The sequence below is a fragment of the Callorhinus ursinus genome, unplaced genomic scaffold (genome assembly GCF_003265705.2).
Source record: "Callorhinus ursinus isolate GAN/ISIS: 27379988/994484 unplaced genomic scaffold, GSC_fseal_2.0 scaffold32, whole genome shotgun sequence".
In the NCBI taxonomy this organism is placed as follows: Eukaryota; Metazoa; Chordata; class Mammalia; order Carnivora; family Otariidae; genus Callorhinus; species Callorhinus ursinus.
This window is the reverse complement of record NW_027397094.1, coordinates 16375057-16391349: the sequence shown is the minus strand read 5'-3', so window position 1 is coordinate 16391349 and position 16293 is coordinate 16375057. Positions and strand designations below refer to the sequence as shown.

At 42.3% G+C, this 16293-nt stretch overlaps 1 protein-coding gene across 4 annotated transcripts in view; it reads right to left on the bottom strand.

Moving 5' to 3' along the window:
• Positions 1-3213: 3213 nt before the first annotated feature.
• The window catches only part of EGLN1 (egl-9 family hypoxia inducible factor 1), a 59198-nt gene continuing 46118 nt past the window's right edge, over positions 3214-16293 (bottom strand). The window contains exons 2-5 of one of the 4 annotated variants that reach the window (XM_025850704.2): positions 12968-13087; positions 9605-9741; positions 6866-6933; positions 3214-5748 (exon numbers count right to left, since the gene is read on the bottom strand). In XM_025850704.2, coding sequence (XP_025706489.1) covers positions 5684-5748; positions 6866-6933; positions 9605-9741; positions 12968-13087 — 390 coding nt within the window. In that variant the 3' untranslated portion in view covers positions 3214-5683. The remainder of the gene's footprint in view (positions 5749-6865; positions 6934-9604; positions 9742-12967; positions 13088-16293) is intronic. The other 3 variants (XM_073879057.1, XM_073879058.1, XM_073879056.1) reach the window with 3 other exon arrangements.

Genomic DNA, 16293 nt, shown 5'->3' with positions numbered 1-16293 from the left:
CCTTCCCCAAACAGCCACCTTCAATCTCATGAACTTTCAAACTTCTTCCTCTCGACGACCCAGTGGCCACTGCTCTGCTGAACCAGGGTCAGATTTATCAGTATAGATCTTCCTTGACTTACAACTGATGAACCCATGGTAAGCTGAAGATGCCCTTAATACACTAACCTACCGAACATCACAGCTCAGCCCAGCTGACCTTGAGCGTGCTCAGAACACTGAGGTTAGCCTACAGTTGGGCAAAGTCATCTAACACATAGCCTGCTTAATAATAAAGTGATGCATAGCTCACGTAATCGCCTGAATACTGCACTGGAAGTGAAAAGCAGAGAGCCTGTCCGGGCACAGAACGGTGGGAAGTGGGTCGGTTGTTGACTCTCGTGGTCATGTGCCTGCCTCGGAGCTGAGGCCACTGCCGTCACCCGGCATCATGAGGATGTACCACGTGATCCGTGGCCTGGGAAAAGATCCGAACTCAAAATCCCAAGTACAGTTTCTACTGAATGCGTATTGCTTTTGCACCATTGTAAAGTTGAAAAATCGTTGAGTCAGCCGTCGTCAGTCGGAGACTGTATTTCCCTCACTCGTGGTGGGGTCCCTGCCTTTCCCCCCCCCCCGGTGTGTACTGCCACCACCAGGCCCCTGTTGCCCTCGTCCCTTTATTATACAGTTTCCACCTGACTCTGCCTTCACGTGGGTCCTGATGCTGGCCTCAGAGGCTTAGTTCTCTGCTTTCCTGCAGGTTGAACTTCTGTGTCTCACGGTTATGCTGCGGGCATGTGTTCTAGGTGACTTACTCGGTTCTCCTTATCTGCACGTGTTGGGAAGATTATGAAAGAGATTCAGATTTAGGCGGCTGCCGATATTTCTTGGAAAACCAGAAGCTCGAGTACCTCCCCTTAGACACGAACATCCAGCAAGAATAACCAGACGTGTGAGCAAAACCTCTAATATGAAAGAGAAAAAAATGAACACAAAGCAAGGTTAAATACTGTATCTATTAAGAACTGGTTCTCAAATACTAAAAAAAAAAAAAAAAAAAAATCAGAACAAAAGAGAGCTCCTGAAAATTAAAACCTGATAACAGACATGAAACCCTCGCTGGCAAAACTGGAAAAGAGATGTAAAAAAACGTAAAGGACAAAGACACGTAGTAACTAAGAGCAAGAGGCACAACCCAGTAGATGCAGTGTCTGGACCATGGGAGTTCCAGAAAGAGCAAGAGAACGGAGGGGGGACATAATTAATGTAATAGTTTCAGACAATGCCCCCACGTGTAGGGCATGAGTTTGCAGTCCACATGCCTACCACAGTGGCTGACAGGGGTATCACACTAAAGCACACTGTAAAACTACAGAGCTCTAGGGACAAAGAATAATTCCACGAGCTTCCAGAGAAGCAGGCCCATCCAGAGAGTCAGGCATAGGAATGGCTTTAGATTTCTTCTCCTGAGCACAGATTTTAACTCTTAAGTGGTTCTTCGGGTTTGGCTGCCTGATTAGTTCTCAGTAACGTCATCACGTTGCCACACGTCGGACTTCCCGGGTGACAGCTTGTTTGCTAACCGGCTCCCCACATGGAAGATAAGAATGTAGGGCCCTGTCCAGCCCCGCCCCCCGGCCGCCCACACCCCCATCTTCCTCATGCAATTCCGTTGTGCCTTAGATCAGGCCGACCGTTCAGACGACTGGTGGTACTCGGAGCTGGGACGCAGACTAAATCGTGAGGACTTCCACCCACGACTGGCTTGTGTCTTGTCCTGACTGTCCCAGGTTCCCCGGGGCCCCTAGCCCACAGCAGTCTGGAGCAGCTGTCTCTCTGCCTGCCAGCTAGGCAGCCGTCTTCCTGAGGTCTCCTTTCCCCATTGTTCTGGAGACCCCCTCCACCACTCTGCTGGGTCTCCTGTTTCCTGGATCCCTTAGCTTCCCCTTTCTCGGTTGACTTCCTCAGTCTGGGGGAGCATGGCCTTCACACGTCTTCCTGCGAAAGGGGATGTGGGTGGTAAATTTTTCAAGACCTGTGGCTTTGTTTTACCCTCACACTCCATTGATAACTTGCCCGAGCTTAGCACTCTCGTTTGGAAAGCATTTTCCTTCAGCAGTTTGAAGGCGTCGCGCCTCACTGGCTCTAGGTAGGCCCTTCACGTCATTTGTCCAATGGTTTATCCTTGGGCACTTGCCATACTTCAGGTGAAATTTACTTGCTGGTGAAGAGGAAAAGAATCTGCATTAACACCAACAGCAGAGTGGGGGAATGGATTCCTGACCTTGGATGTCCAAAGAACGATCCTGAAGTGGTGGAGTCTGGGCATCTCCTCGTGAGCGTTTATAAGTGAACTGAAAACCTCCAGTCCACAAGGACATGATTAACCATACGGTGTAAATATTTACCACCGCGGTCTATGGCGACCACAGAGTCCTCACGCTTGGGCCATGCGCACCTTGGAAATAATCTGTACTTCATTTAGGTCTCACACGGCTCGGCAGGTGTTTGTTTTCAGATGAGAAAGGCTCCAACGGTCACATAATTAAGTGACTGGGCTAGAACTAAACAGAGATTTGTCAGTCCTGTGCTCTTTTTACAACACGACCTAATTTAATTAGTCTTCATCTCTGACTCATTTGCCCTCTCCTTTCATGCATCCCGCTATATTTCAGTACATTTTCCCAAATGCCCCACGATAGGCTAGAACATAACAAAACCACCACACTAAAGGTCTTTAGCTAAGAGATAAATGAACATGTGTACTGATCTCACATTACAAGAGCGCTTATATTTTAGTCTCTGACCATGACCACACGAATTAAACTTTTGTGCACACACACCCAGGACACCTGTGACAATTACAGATCTATGCCTAATGCCCCTTCCTGTTCCTGCAGAGGGGTGACGCAGGTATACTCAACAGCACTGGTGTTAGAGTAATTTTTAAAAATTCTATTGAAAGGGCACAAATCCAAATATTGACAGTCTATACAAAGAGCTCATAGATCCCGTGGACCGGCCAATTACCCCTGGGATGTTTCTAAAATTGTTAGACTCCTATGGTCACTGTCCTCTCTCCCTTGTTATCATTTATAAAAAGCAATACCAAACGTTCGGGACTAAGCCAGAGATGTGACGTGACAGAAAAGCACTTTATCTGACGGAAGGGCCCATTAAGAAAGTCAGTGTATGATGAAAAAAAAAAGACAGCTGGAAATAACAACCATAAATTTTTCAAGATCATTTATACATCTTTTTAATTAGATTAGCTTTACAAGCAACTTGAGAGCTCTTTCATAATGAAACACTGCTTTTCAAATTACATGACTTTACCTTCTGCGTATGAATCCTGAAATTCTTTGCCTGCTGTTGATAAAGGTCTGTGTTTTACAGCTGGTTAATGTGTTGAATGAAAAACAGCATTAGAAGCTTTATCTTTAACCAGGATTAAACACATATAGGCCACGAGTAGTTTTAAATTTTGTTTTAAATAGAGTCCTGCTTGGTGACAGGTTAACAGTCCCACTAACATGAAACGAACAGATTTTAAATGGATACTAAAGAAATGGCTATCCTGGATTTCCTGATCCTTTCACAATCATCTCCAAGAAATTTGTTACAATTTTCTGAAAAATACAAATTTTAAGACCTGCCTGGAAAGCACACACACAGAAGAATCTGACACTTCGCACAACTGCAGAGATACACACGTGAATGACACAGGGGCTCCCAGAAGGAAAGGCTGTTGCAGTCCCACCCTGGCAAGCACACAAACCGCCCCCCCGGAACAGAACACAATTTCTACTAGACCTAAAAACGACAGCACTTTCGAGTGGGGGCCCAGCGCAGCACGCCGCACCACAGACCAGAGGGCAGAGACACCTTGCACCCCCAGGTCCGGCCGGCAGAGGCACTGACTAGAGAGAGGTTTACATTGCATTGTCTGGAACACAGAAGAGGAAGGAGAACAAAACCGAGCAGGGGCAGGAAAGACAACAATAAACTCGAATTTTCTCCCGCAAGTTCTCCTAAGTGAGTTCACGATACTGAATCTTTCATCCCGCCCTAAGTCCACGCTGTCAGTTTCACTAAACAATTTTTTTTTCATGTTTTACATGAACAATAGCAATCTTTTAATAAAAATTACTGAGCTTTCCATAGAAAAGGTCTCTAATTGAATACAAACTATACAGATGCTAAAACTGTCATGAGTTGAAATATACAGAAGTATTTCTGTACACACATTTTGGCAAAGATCAAGGACAGAGATAGAAAACTGAAGTGGGCAAGGTCTAGACCCATAATTCATGCTAAACATGGATACCACCCTTTGGGCTCTGCTAGAGATCAGCCCAGGAAAACAAAGTCCTAGACATCCTTCCCAGTTCATACATCAAAAAACAGAAGTCTGGGAGGCCTTGTGTGATAGTGTTAATAGTCCCTCTTTTTTTCTGAAAAGTAAAAGTCACAGAACAGAACAGAATAATAAAGCTACCTGGTTTTCCACTTCTTTTGTGTTTTTAAGCTAAACGTCCAGCTTTCAGTACTGACAAAGAGACAAGCATCGTGCCTGAGGAATGCCTGCCCTGGCTCGGGTCCGAGGATTCGCTAACGTTCGGTCTATTACCAACGCGGCTCAGCCCCGGCGCTCAGTCCCCCCCTGAAGCTAGCCAACAGAAGCCAGGTTCTCCACTGCAGACCACATGCGTCACAGGAGTAGGAAGAAAACGTAACAGCAAAATTGGAAGTACGATCAACGTGACAGGAAGCAAAAGGAAAAGTCTTAGGAAGGGGACGTTGTCACCTTCTACATCTACAGGATATACCTGAAAGCATGAGAGAGCCCTTTGTCTTGGGAACTTGATGCTGAGGACAAACTCAAGTTCATTTAGTGCCAGTCACTTTAGTCTTTTAAAAATACTAACTTAAAAGAATAAAACCTGGGTATTTTTTTTCTTATAAAACATGAACCGAAAGTTACTGGTAGTAAACGGTGATGGTTTTACTGTTAATATTTCGTTATGAACAATGTCAAAAACACGACAGCAGCAATCTTTAAGAGCTCAAATTAGTGTAAAAGACAGGACTACAAAACAATCTGAGTTTTAAGTTGGCGATTAAAGTGCTCCTTTTCTTATGGTAAGTAAAAAGGAAATGAAAGTAATCATCAGTCACTGGCAACAATCATGATAAGAGGTCTTTTTTAGGGCAAAATTTAATAGTACGAAGAAGTTTACAAAAATAGATTGATGCTATTTGGGGGAGTAATACTGTAATTTTTTCTCAATGCAGTTTTGATGTATTGTACCTGATCATACAAAAATTACTTCAAATTCAAACTTGACTATATAAAAAAGGGAGAGATGAAATGAACTCATCTAGATGACAGATCTGGCAAAATATAAGAATGAAAAACTTCTACCTAGGGCACTTATTTCACGTCCAGATGTCAACCCCATTTTCTGCTGGTAGCTTATATTCTTCCCGTGAGCAATCACAGGTTTGGAGTCAATCATGCAGTACAAAGTCACACAGTCAAAATCTTCTTTCTGATGCAACACGACAAAGTTGTTTGTTTCCTTATAAAAATGCCAACTGGTTGTCTATTTTCCTTTATCCCATTTATTCGTATTCACAAGTTAACAAAGAGCGTCAACAATTATTGTAGGTGAAGTGGGGTATTGCTGGATCAAAGGCTCTATAAGACGTCTTTACTGATGGAATCAGAAGGCTTATTGAGTTCAACCCTCACACCTTTTTCACCTGCAAGGGGAAAAAAAAAAAAATTCATTCATTCATTCATTAAGCGCAGGAGAGCATCTGTTATTCTGATACTGTTTCCCACTGAGCTCCTAACAGTGTGCACAATGCCTCAGCTTTGCAAACATACATCATCTGAAAACTATTGTACTCGCTACCCTGCAGCATTGTTATAATGAACGTGTTACTCTGAACTGGTAAACCTTCAAAGGGAAAAGCCATTCTCTACAGAGATAATAATTTTATCTCCTTTTACTTGAAAAGCAATTTGAATTGCTATAAAATAGCAGTGTGTTCAGCGTCACTGAAAGCACACCACTAGGGTTCTGCCACAAATAATAACTTTAAAAATACATAGAAAAAGCAATGCACATCCAATTTTGTAATTTTACAAAAGGCTGATGTGGGATTATCAATGGCTCGTGAAAATACAGCGAATCAGTAATGTGAGCACTGAGCAGACTTTTGGAGCTATAAGGTAGGGTTAAAGAAAAGAGGGGAGTGGTCCATCCGATGGAAAACTAAGACTCCCTGCTTTCAGGAGACCGTTCGGGGTGGGAATTGGGGGTGGGTGGGGCTCGCATCCTGAAGGATCTTCAGATTTGGTTCAAGTGTGTTGATTTATGGACACCACTGGCTGGCAGGGATGGCATCGACACGCCTGTCTGACTTATTGATTTCGGCATTTCAATTCATCTCCTTTGTATTCATTTTCTTCGTGTCCACATTCAACGTGGAAGACCTGGATATTCTTTAGAGCATGTACGTTTAAAAAGGAAAGGGTATTTATTGACTTCCTTCTAACGGGAGAATGAGAGGAAGCCAGATGGCAGTTAAGTTGGGCAAGTTGGGCAGCCGGTGACTGGAAAGGGTAATCACAGAAAAACTCAGGTTTCTTGCCTCAAACTTTCCTCATCTTTGGACAATGTTGTTGGTTAAAGAGAACAATGAAGATGACTTGAGAGAAGTCCTTTTTTACATAAGGGAATTAAGGAATCTGACAAAAACAAGGAGCAAGTCTTTGTGGAGTTAATAAAGACCGTGTTTGAGCTCACGGCCAGCACCGCGGGACTGCGGGGCGCCTGCCTTGCGGGATACCCTGGCCCCAAATAACGTTTACCTGTTAGATATTTTACTTTAGCTCGTGCTCTCTCATCTGCATCAAAATACCAAACAGTTATTGCGTACCTAAAAGAAAATTTAGAATAGGGTAAGAATGATCACACTGGGGAAAAAATAGTGGTATGCTCTTGCAATGGTCTATTAAAACGTGTAATGCCAAACAATGCCTTGACTGGATGTGTCAGGGGATAACTGAGCGCAGTAACAACCCACCTCTCCAGGAACCTCGTCGCTCAAGAGCGCAGCAGAGACCCAGGAACAGCCGAAATGGATGTTGCAAAGTTGAGGAGTTTTTAGGGTTTTCTTAATACCTACTTAACCGGCTTGCTTATCTGTTTTGCAACCCCACAGCAGATCAGAAACAGACAGGAAGAAAGGAAAAGAACGGCCCCGGCAGAAAAAGCACAGTATCACTAGCACAAGTTCTCAAAGAGAAGCAGAAGAGGACCCGAGGCCAGGGCCGGGTGGCGAACGGGAGGGCTCACGGTTCCAATAGCTTCTGAGGACATCACTGTAGGACAGCAAAGACCAACAGTGGAGGTTTGTAATTTTATAACCTGGTGTCATCAACAAAGAGTTAAATTATGCTTAGAGTTTTGGAGATTTTTATCAAAATACTTATACTGTGTTTTGACATTTAAAGTTTATTTAGCTAAACTCTATTCCTCTGAAAACTTCACTTATTTGGAACAGCTCGTTCCACAAATAAAGGAAAACTGGTTTATTAAATACTACAAGGCACGCAGTTACAATCCTGGTCCCAGTAATGGGGGAAGTGTACATACGCCATAGGAAGTAGAAACACACTATACATGGGAATTCCTTAGTAGAACACAACAGTTAGTTAAAGTATCTTGCAAATTTTAGCCAGTGTTCCCTGGGGCCGGGGCGGGGGGGAAGGGGGCAACACTGGTCGAATGAAGAGCCCACACAGTGACAGACCTGAATCAGGAAAGGAGTCAAAGGCAGAGTAGAGTCAGAGCCTGGAAGTCTGGACAAATGGGGAAAGTGAGGCCCACAGATCACTCAGCTGCTGAGTGATGACACTGAGGTCAAAGTCTGGCCTCCTGACTTCCAGATTCTGCTCCTTCCATGTAGCCTCTTCTATTTGCCCAGGTGGCCTTGGGAATGGGAAAGGGGCACAGATAGATAATTTTCTCTCTTTTGCCCATGCCCCAAACTTTCAGTTACTTAGTAATTAAAGTCTTGAACTTGAACAACCTTGACCTTTCTCCCAGAGCTTCCCTAACACTATCATAACTCCTTGCTTCTGGTCATTCTGGGCCCGGCTGAGCTCCCCTCTTCACTGTGAAACCTGGCCCATCTGTTCCATCTATTCCAATTGACACCATTTTCTCCCTCCTCTGAGTATCTATCCTCCTAGTAGTATCTATCCTCCACAGTTGTCTGGCATTTACTACCTAAAAATGTTCATTATTTCTTTATTTAGAAATGATACAAGCGGCCATACTCAAGATTCCATACAAGGGAAGGTCTACAAAGCAGGTTCTAGGTCAAAAAGGGTTTTAAAGAAACACCAGGGGCAGAGATGGGCACTGGGATGCCGGGAAGAGAGACGGGGGATTTAGGATGGCACATCGTGTGATGGGACAGGGTGCCCCCCTGGTTTCCATTCATGGCTTCTTAGGATCTCTAGCCACAAACTACTCAGCTTGCTGCCCACTATGTGAATTAGGGTTAAAGGCAACATAGCTCAGGAAGAAGCAAGTTATAAAGGAGTGCCTGGTTGGCTTAGTTGGTGAGCATGCGACTCTTCATCTTGGGGGTCACGAGTTTGAGCCCCATGTTGGGTGGAAGGAAGGAAGAAAAAAAGAAAGAAAGAAAGGAAGAAAAAGAAAGGAAAGGAAAGGAAGAAAATAAGGAAAAGAAAAGAGAACCAAGAAAAAAGAGAGGTGACAATCAAATCTTTGGAATTCAAACCTCCCGGGGGGCTGGCCCATGCCTACTACCACCAGGAAAAGCCAGCTCTTCTCTCGCTGTGACTATGACTAAGCCTCTTCTCACCAGACCTAACAACTGCAGGCCTGTAACTCACTATCACAAGATTCAAAGTCCCTTCTATAATGAAAAATAGGTATTTACAAAATAGTGCAATTCTTCTACAAATATTTATAACAATGTCTGCAACATCTTCTAGTTTAAGAGTCTTAACATTTCAATGCAGAAAGCGTCAAAAAGTATAATAAGGCTCCTAGATGCTTATTATTAAAGCTAAAGCGTTATTTTTCTAACATTAACTCCCCCACGCGGCAACCTTTCTTCTTCCCTCTTCATTTCTACTCTCCGGGTGCCTCTTGTTTTTCTGCTTTAATTTCCCTACATTATCCCTTTCATTTTCCTCCCTCACTGCCTTTGAAAAGCTGTCCTTTTCTTTCTCTGTTGAATCTTTCTGTCCCCCAAGTGAATCCACTCACAGGATCAGAATGGATTATAGTCAGAGACGCACAAAATAATGAGACAGGCTGGAGGAAGGAGAGGACCTGTACTTCCACTTCTTACCCCAAATGGAAGTGGTTACGCAAAGTCACAAACTTTTAGCGCTAACTGGGAATAAATCATAAATAAAATTATTCAAATTGAATAGTTATGACTGAAGCATTGTGATAAAGGTAACTAAAGAACAGGAAGACACTAGAAAACTCTCAGGTATATCCTATCTACCCCCTCCTCTCCTGCCATAGTCTTTACCAATTTTTTCTTAAAAGGAATACTACACCTTGTAGAATATGCTGGTTGTACTTCATGAGGGTTGCGACGGTCAGACCAGAAAAACAGCAGTCTATCAAATTTGGGTTCAATGTCAGCAAACTGGGCTTTGCCTTCTGGAAAAATTCGAAGTATACCTCCACTTACCTATGGAAAAGAGCCAAATATGTAAGTATGAGAGCAAGAAAGCTACAAAATGAAATTTAGGGAGGAAAAAAAGACGATTTCAGAAACAAAATTCTTAGTTGGATTATTCACAAATGTTATCTCAAATAACAAGGTATGAAGAGGAGTTGAGATTCCAAGCACATGCACTGATACAAGGAAAAATTCATTTCTTGTTTTAGGGATTTCTGTAGCTACTGATGAAACAGAAGTATTATCTGAATTCAAAAGGCTTAAAATGACACTGAGAACCAAGTTGTAAAAACTAGTACATGTTTCTTATTTAGGGATGCTTATGATGTGCTTAATTAGCCTATTCTTTAAAAATGTGTCCGTTTCAAATCATCTTGACTAAATTACTCTAAATGGTGATGTCAAATAAACGGTTTATTGTATTCTAAGGTTCAACAGTAATTAATAAGACAGTCACAAGTTTAATGCCTCTTAAAGAATTCAACTAGGGACGCCTGGGTGGCTCAGTCGGTTAAGCATCTGCCTTTGGCTCAGGTCATGATCCCAGGGTCCTGGGATCGAGTACCCATGGAGCAGGGAGCCTGTTTCTCCCTCTGCCTCTGTCTCTGTGTCTCATGAATAAATAAATAAAATCTTAAAAAAAAAATAATGAATTCAACTTCATCAGTAGAAAGTGTCATCATTTATTGTCACCACCATCATCACTGTGGTCATTATTAGAGACCATAGCTCTCCCTTTCTAGACTGCGCCTGACACATTGATGGCTACCTGTTTACAGAACTGGACTCCATCCAGAAAGGATAATTACTATTTACCCAAATACACATCCATCTCTATTGGGGATTAGATGGACTCACCTATTCATTCCAATACCAACTGGGTGTTCTGGGACCTGAGGTGGACCCCGGGTACAGAGTAGGGAATAACATACATGGATGTTGTCCTCATGGTATTTACAATCTGGGGGGAATTAAAGCGAGGCCAAACCCACCCACAACTGAGTAGCCCTTCACCCTTGAAGAACTAAACTCCTAAGCAGGTAGATGCTTAAAGTGAAAGGAACTTTAATACTTAATCAAGACATCATGGAGGCTGAGCCTAGAATCTGTAGTTAGGCAAGCTGTTTATCAGGCTCATCCTTAAGTTAAATTCAAGCTACTTGTACCCTTGCCCACCACCTTCCTCAGGTTCTGCTCAGATTGATTCCCACGGCACTCATGCAAACATCTAAAGAATCTCTAGACTGTGACCAAGAACACATCCTTTTCTTCCCCCTGACCTCTGACTGGAGTCACTGGGAATATCACAGGTGATCTGCTGAAAATGTTTAAAAAGAGATAATTAAGGCTTCCATTCTTCCTCTGGGAAACATTCCCTGACCCCTGAATTAGGTGGCCGCCCAGGCGGTCCCAAAGCAATCTCTCCTGCCTGCACTGGGCCTAACCAGTTGTCATTGTTAATCTACTGATCTGTACCTTCCACTCGATCCGAGGCTCTATGAAGGCTATTTCTATTTCTGCTCTATCTCTAGCACCCAGAACAATGTCTGGCACACTGCACATATTCAGTGCAATCTTGCAAAGAAGTTTTCAGTTCTACATACAAAAATACTAATAAGGACTTTTTTCAGCTTATGCACTAAGTTAAAAACTACATATTAATGACCCTGGCTAGGTCAGATCAAAATTAAAAGATCAGCCTAGAAAGGACCTAACAAAATACAGAAGTTAGGAGTTACTCAAACATATTTCTAGCTTTCAAGATATTCACAAAATTGGGAAAAAATAAATTTTTAGGGCGCCTGGGTGGCTCAGTCATTAGGCATCTGCCTTCGGCTCAGGTCATGATCCCAGGGTCCTGGGATCGAGCCCCACATTGGGCTCCCTGCTCCACGGGTAGCCTGCTTCTCCCTCTTCCACTCCCCCTGCTTGTGTTCCCTCTCTCGCTGTGTCTCTGTCAAATAAATAAAATCTTTAAAATAAATAAATAAATGAATTTTTAAGTTTTAACCAAAATTATACTAATCTGTTCTGTACATTAGGCTCAAGGCAAATGACCAGATTTATGTCTCTATTTTAAACTCTGAAAGCTATAACGGAAAAACCATGCTTGTAATTTACTTAATCTACTTAGCAGTAAAACTTACCTCCCTTTTGAACTTGGACAGAGGAGAATCTTTAAATCAGTATGACACAGAAAGAGCATGATAAGCATATCCTAAGTTTTAGGACAGGACTAGGTTTTTACATATTTAAGACTTGGTGGTTTTCATCTCTGTGTATATGTTTGTGTGTGGGGGGGGAAGTGTTTTAAAGGTTATTTGGTTTTTAAAAAGTGCCCTGGCTACAGAGGTGTGTTCATGCTGCGAAATCCACTGGGTTATACATTGTGTTCACTTTTCTATTTGAATATTTTGCTTCAATAAAAGTAAATAAAGATTTCTAAAAATCAACCAAAAATTAGTTTAGACAACCTCCAAAGCAGTAAGAAAGCATGACATACTTCTGAAGTTTCAATCATTTAAACTCAAGTGAAACTCAGGCCAATATTAAGGAAATAAATATTTAAAACAAGAGAAAATTAAATGTATTGTACACTCTAATTGGTTTTAAAGGATTTGTCAGTATTGATAAAACTTCGTTTTTTTCCATAATCAGGAAAAGAAGGAATCCTGCCTCCAATATTCGATTCAATAACCCAATGCCAGATAAGATCTCCGCAACAGAAATAAGTAGGAAATAATCCACAATAGCTGTTTATATATAATCTCTCTCAAAAGCCATTATAAAGCAATTATTCGCAGAGGAGTTTTTTTTTTATTAAAACTATTAAAAGGCATATATTTTAATGAAATACATTTTGGTAACAGTTAAATTCTGGGGGGGCACCTGGCTGGCTCAGTCGGTGGAGCACGCGACTCTTGATCTCGGAGTCGTGAGTTCGAGCCCCACGTTGGGCGTAGAGCTTACTTAAAAAACAAAACAAAACAAAACAACAACAAACAAAAAAAGTTAAAATTTGGATGCATGCCTCAATATCTGAAAATAAGGGAATCCACTTTTTGAGATAATATTATTATATTTCACTTTACAAAGATCCACTAATACCCAAAACTGAAACAAATCTAAGAAATGTTTAACTATTCCATGTGTTAAAGCAAAGGCAGTCTCCCTAAGAGGAGTATGAGTCTTAATAGCTATGGGGGAAAAATACATGGTCAAGTGAGTTGCATACCTTGGCATCCCAGTCTTTATTAAGATAATATATACACGTCACACATCTTCCATCTCCATTTGGATTATCAACATGACGTACATAACCCGTTCCATTGCCTGGATAACAAGCAACCATGGCCTGTAATAATAATGATGATGATTTTAAAAGTCTATACATAGATGAATAAAAAAGGCAAAACAGCTTATAAAAGAAATCTCTGATTTTTGGCTACTCTTACACTTAAATTCTTCTAAATAAAAATCATATTTTGTAGATAAGAAGAGGCAAAGATAGCCTATGTTGACACTTATAAAAAGAATACAAGGGTAGGTTGGTGAATAATCCAAGGCCTGGTGAGATCTGCCTAAAGGTGAAGGGAAAAACCCACATGGGAGAATCAGAGGCCAGAAGGATTGCAGGACACACTTTCAGGATCTTTATTCACACTGATGATCAAGATCAAGTGAGTTTTTGTTCTGCTCCATGGGAGGCTCTGTCCTCCCTGAGCTTCCTGCAGAAAGAACACCTGCATTACTGTCTGACAGCCAACTACCTCATCTGACACTGTCTCTGAATTTACAAGGTCAACTCCAAATATTCACTCACTTAATTTCCATGATTAAAAAAAAAGGCTAAGTGACAAATTAGCACGTGACTAATTCCTCTTCAAACCAGAAAATAATTTTTTGCTCACATTGTAATGGATATAGTTCAGAAGATTGTTGGGTATTAAGCATGAAGGTGCAAGAGAGGTCCAAAATAAAAAGCACCAGAAGAACTCACGTGTTCTAGAACTGTCATACATACTAACCGAATGAAATTAGAAAGAGTGATTTCACAGAAAAAAAACTCAGGAATTATGAAGAAAACAAAAACAAAGATGGTCAAGGTTACCACTTATTCCTGAAATCTTTTATTTCTCCAATTTCTTCATGTATTGAAGTCAACAGGTCAGTATTAATGTCAGTGAATTAGTATAAAGCTATCAAACAGTAGTGAGATTACATCATTATTTAAGATAAAAGGCAAATGCTAATTTTTAAAATTCATATTCAACTGATTAGTGAATAAGTAACTCAGTATTCCACCTCTGGGAGACTAGGAAGCATTTTAAACCTGAAAGCTTAAAAAAAATAAAAATCACATTTTCCTAGACACCCTGGACCTACTGCTTTTTCAGAAGCAGGATTTTTGGTGAACATTCGTATGTCTCTATTTTTCCTGATTCCAGACAGACTTAAAATGCTTTCTTTTGGGACTTGAGGTTGTTAATAACAGGCAGAATAGCATGGGTTTAGTGGATTTAATAATGCTCAATAAAAGATAAATAATTTCCTTGTCACTAGCTACTAATGTAAGGCACATGCAACAGACCTTGAACAGGAACTATAAGATACCAGTTTAACAGCGCAATTAACCCACTTGTGATTAATAAAGACACTTATCGTAAATTACATGATACAGTATTATCCACAAAAAGAATGGAAAACAAAAAACCCCCAAAACACAAAAACCAAAACACCCAACCTGAACTCTTCTCTAAAGTGGTCTCATCTCCAAAAAGTTCACTCAGGCGTCTCCAACTATCTCGTAACCTCAGAATCTCTTGTGCGAAGAACAAAGGGGAAAATCTTTCTTTGTTCATCCACCCCACTCCACCCCACCCCCTCCCATCCATCCCATAGCAAACACCTCCTGAGCACCAACTATGTATCTGAAAGGCCGTGGTGGGAAGAGAGGGGGGCGGTGACTACAATGATGAACAAAACAGAGTCCCTTGCTTTCATTTATAACCCATAAACAAACATGTATAATACACTGTTAGGCAGTTATCTTTTCATAAAGTTGAAGGATACAGAAAACAACAGAATGATTTCTAAAACAGTGGTCAAGGAAGACCTATGTGAGGGGCTCACATTGAGCAGGGACTTCATCGAAGGGAGTGGCAGGTTGTGCAAATATCTGTGGGGTCAGCATTTCCGGCCGAGGGAAAATGAGAGCAAAGGCAGAAGTGGGTGGGCCAAGTGGTAAAGCACTGCAGGCCAGCTGGACTGAATGAGCAAGGGCAAACCAATGGAGGGCTCAGCAAGCCCTGGTCAGGACTTTGGATACTGTTTTAAAAGTGACAGGAAGCCAAAGGAGATCGATGATCACGGAGATCAATGATCAATGTTTTAAGAAAGTCAGTTTCAATTCTGTATGAATAAAAACTAACAAGTGCAATAACCTCCGTATCACCCACTACCTAGTATTTTTTGGATGTTGACTATTTGCCACACGCTCTTTTAAGTAATTTGTGTGTACTAACTCATCTGGCACAACCACATGAGGTAAAAAGTATCATCATCTTCATCTTCATTTAACTGTTAAGGAAACTGAGGCCCTGGGGGCGCCTGGGTGGCTCAGTTGGTTAAGCGTCTGCCTTCGGCTCAGGTCATGACCTCAGGGTTCTGGGATGGAGCCCTGCATCGGGCTCCCTGCTCAGGGGGGCAAGCCTGCTTCTCCCTCTCCTGTTGCCCCTCCCCCTACCCATGCTCTCTCTCGCTCTGTCTCAAATAAATTAAACCTTAAAAAAAAAGGGAAACCGAGGCCCAGAAAGGCTAATTAACGTTCTCAGTGTCTATGACAGTAGAGGGAGGTAGGAATGCAGGCAATGTAGTTTCAGAACCCACATAACCGCTACTCCAGACCGTGGGCGGGAAGGAGAGAAAGAAGGTGGCTGGCTGGCTACTGCAGTTTCTAGGAGAGTAACACAAAGGAGGGCCGCCCAGGGCGGCAAAGTGGGGAGAACTCTGAAGGCAGAAAACCAGCGTGACCCGCTAATGGATCGGAAGTGGAGAGTAAGAAGAGTCAAGGACGGCTCTGAGGTTTTCTCCCTATGGAATGGAATGGATGGGATTAACACTTTCCAAACATGGAAAGACGAGGTGAAGGGGTGGTTTTAATAACGCGTCATGGAGGAGAGGAGTTTCTCAGCAATGGTCGTGAGGAGCCAGACACCCCAGAACAGAACAAAACTGCAGACATCAGAATTATGCCTCAACATGCGATCTGTCTGTTATCAGTCACCTTGGGTGACATGGTGGTACCCAGGGTGGCGACTGGTGGAGGGATGCAGTGAAATGAGAAGAGACCAAACAAGCAGATTCTGCCCCAACCTTCAACTAGGGGCAGCATTTAACTGCAAGCTGGTACATAACTGTGAGGGAAGCAAGACAGGAGTAAGAGTCTCAGAAGATGGCCAGACAAGCCCCTCCAGCCATACAAGGAGAGACTACAGGAGGACAGAGCCTAAGCACACCCAGAAAAGACAGGCTGTCACAAAAAATCTGAGACCCAGGGGG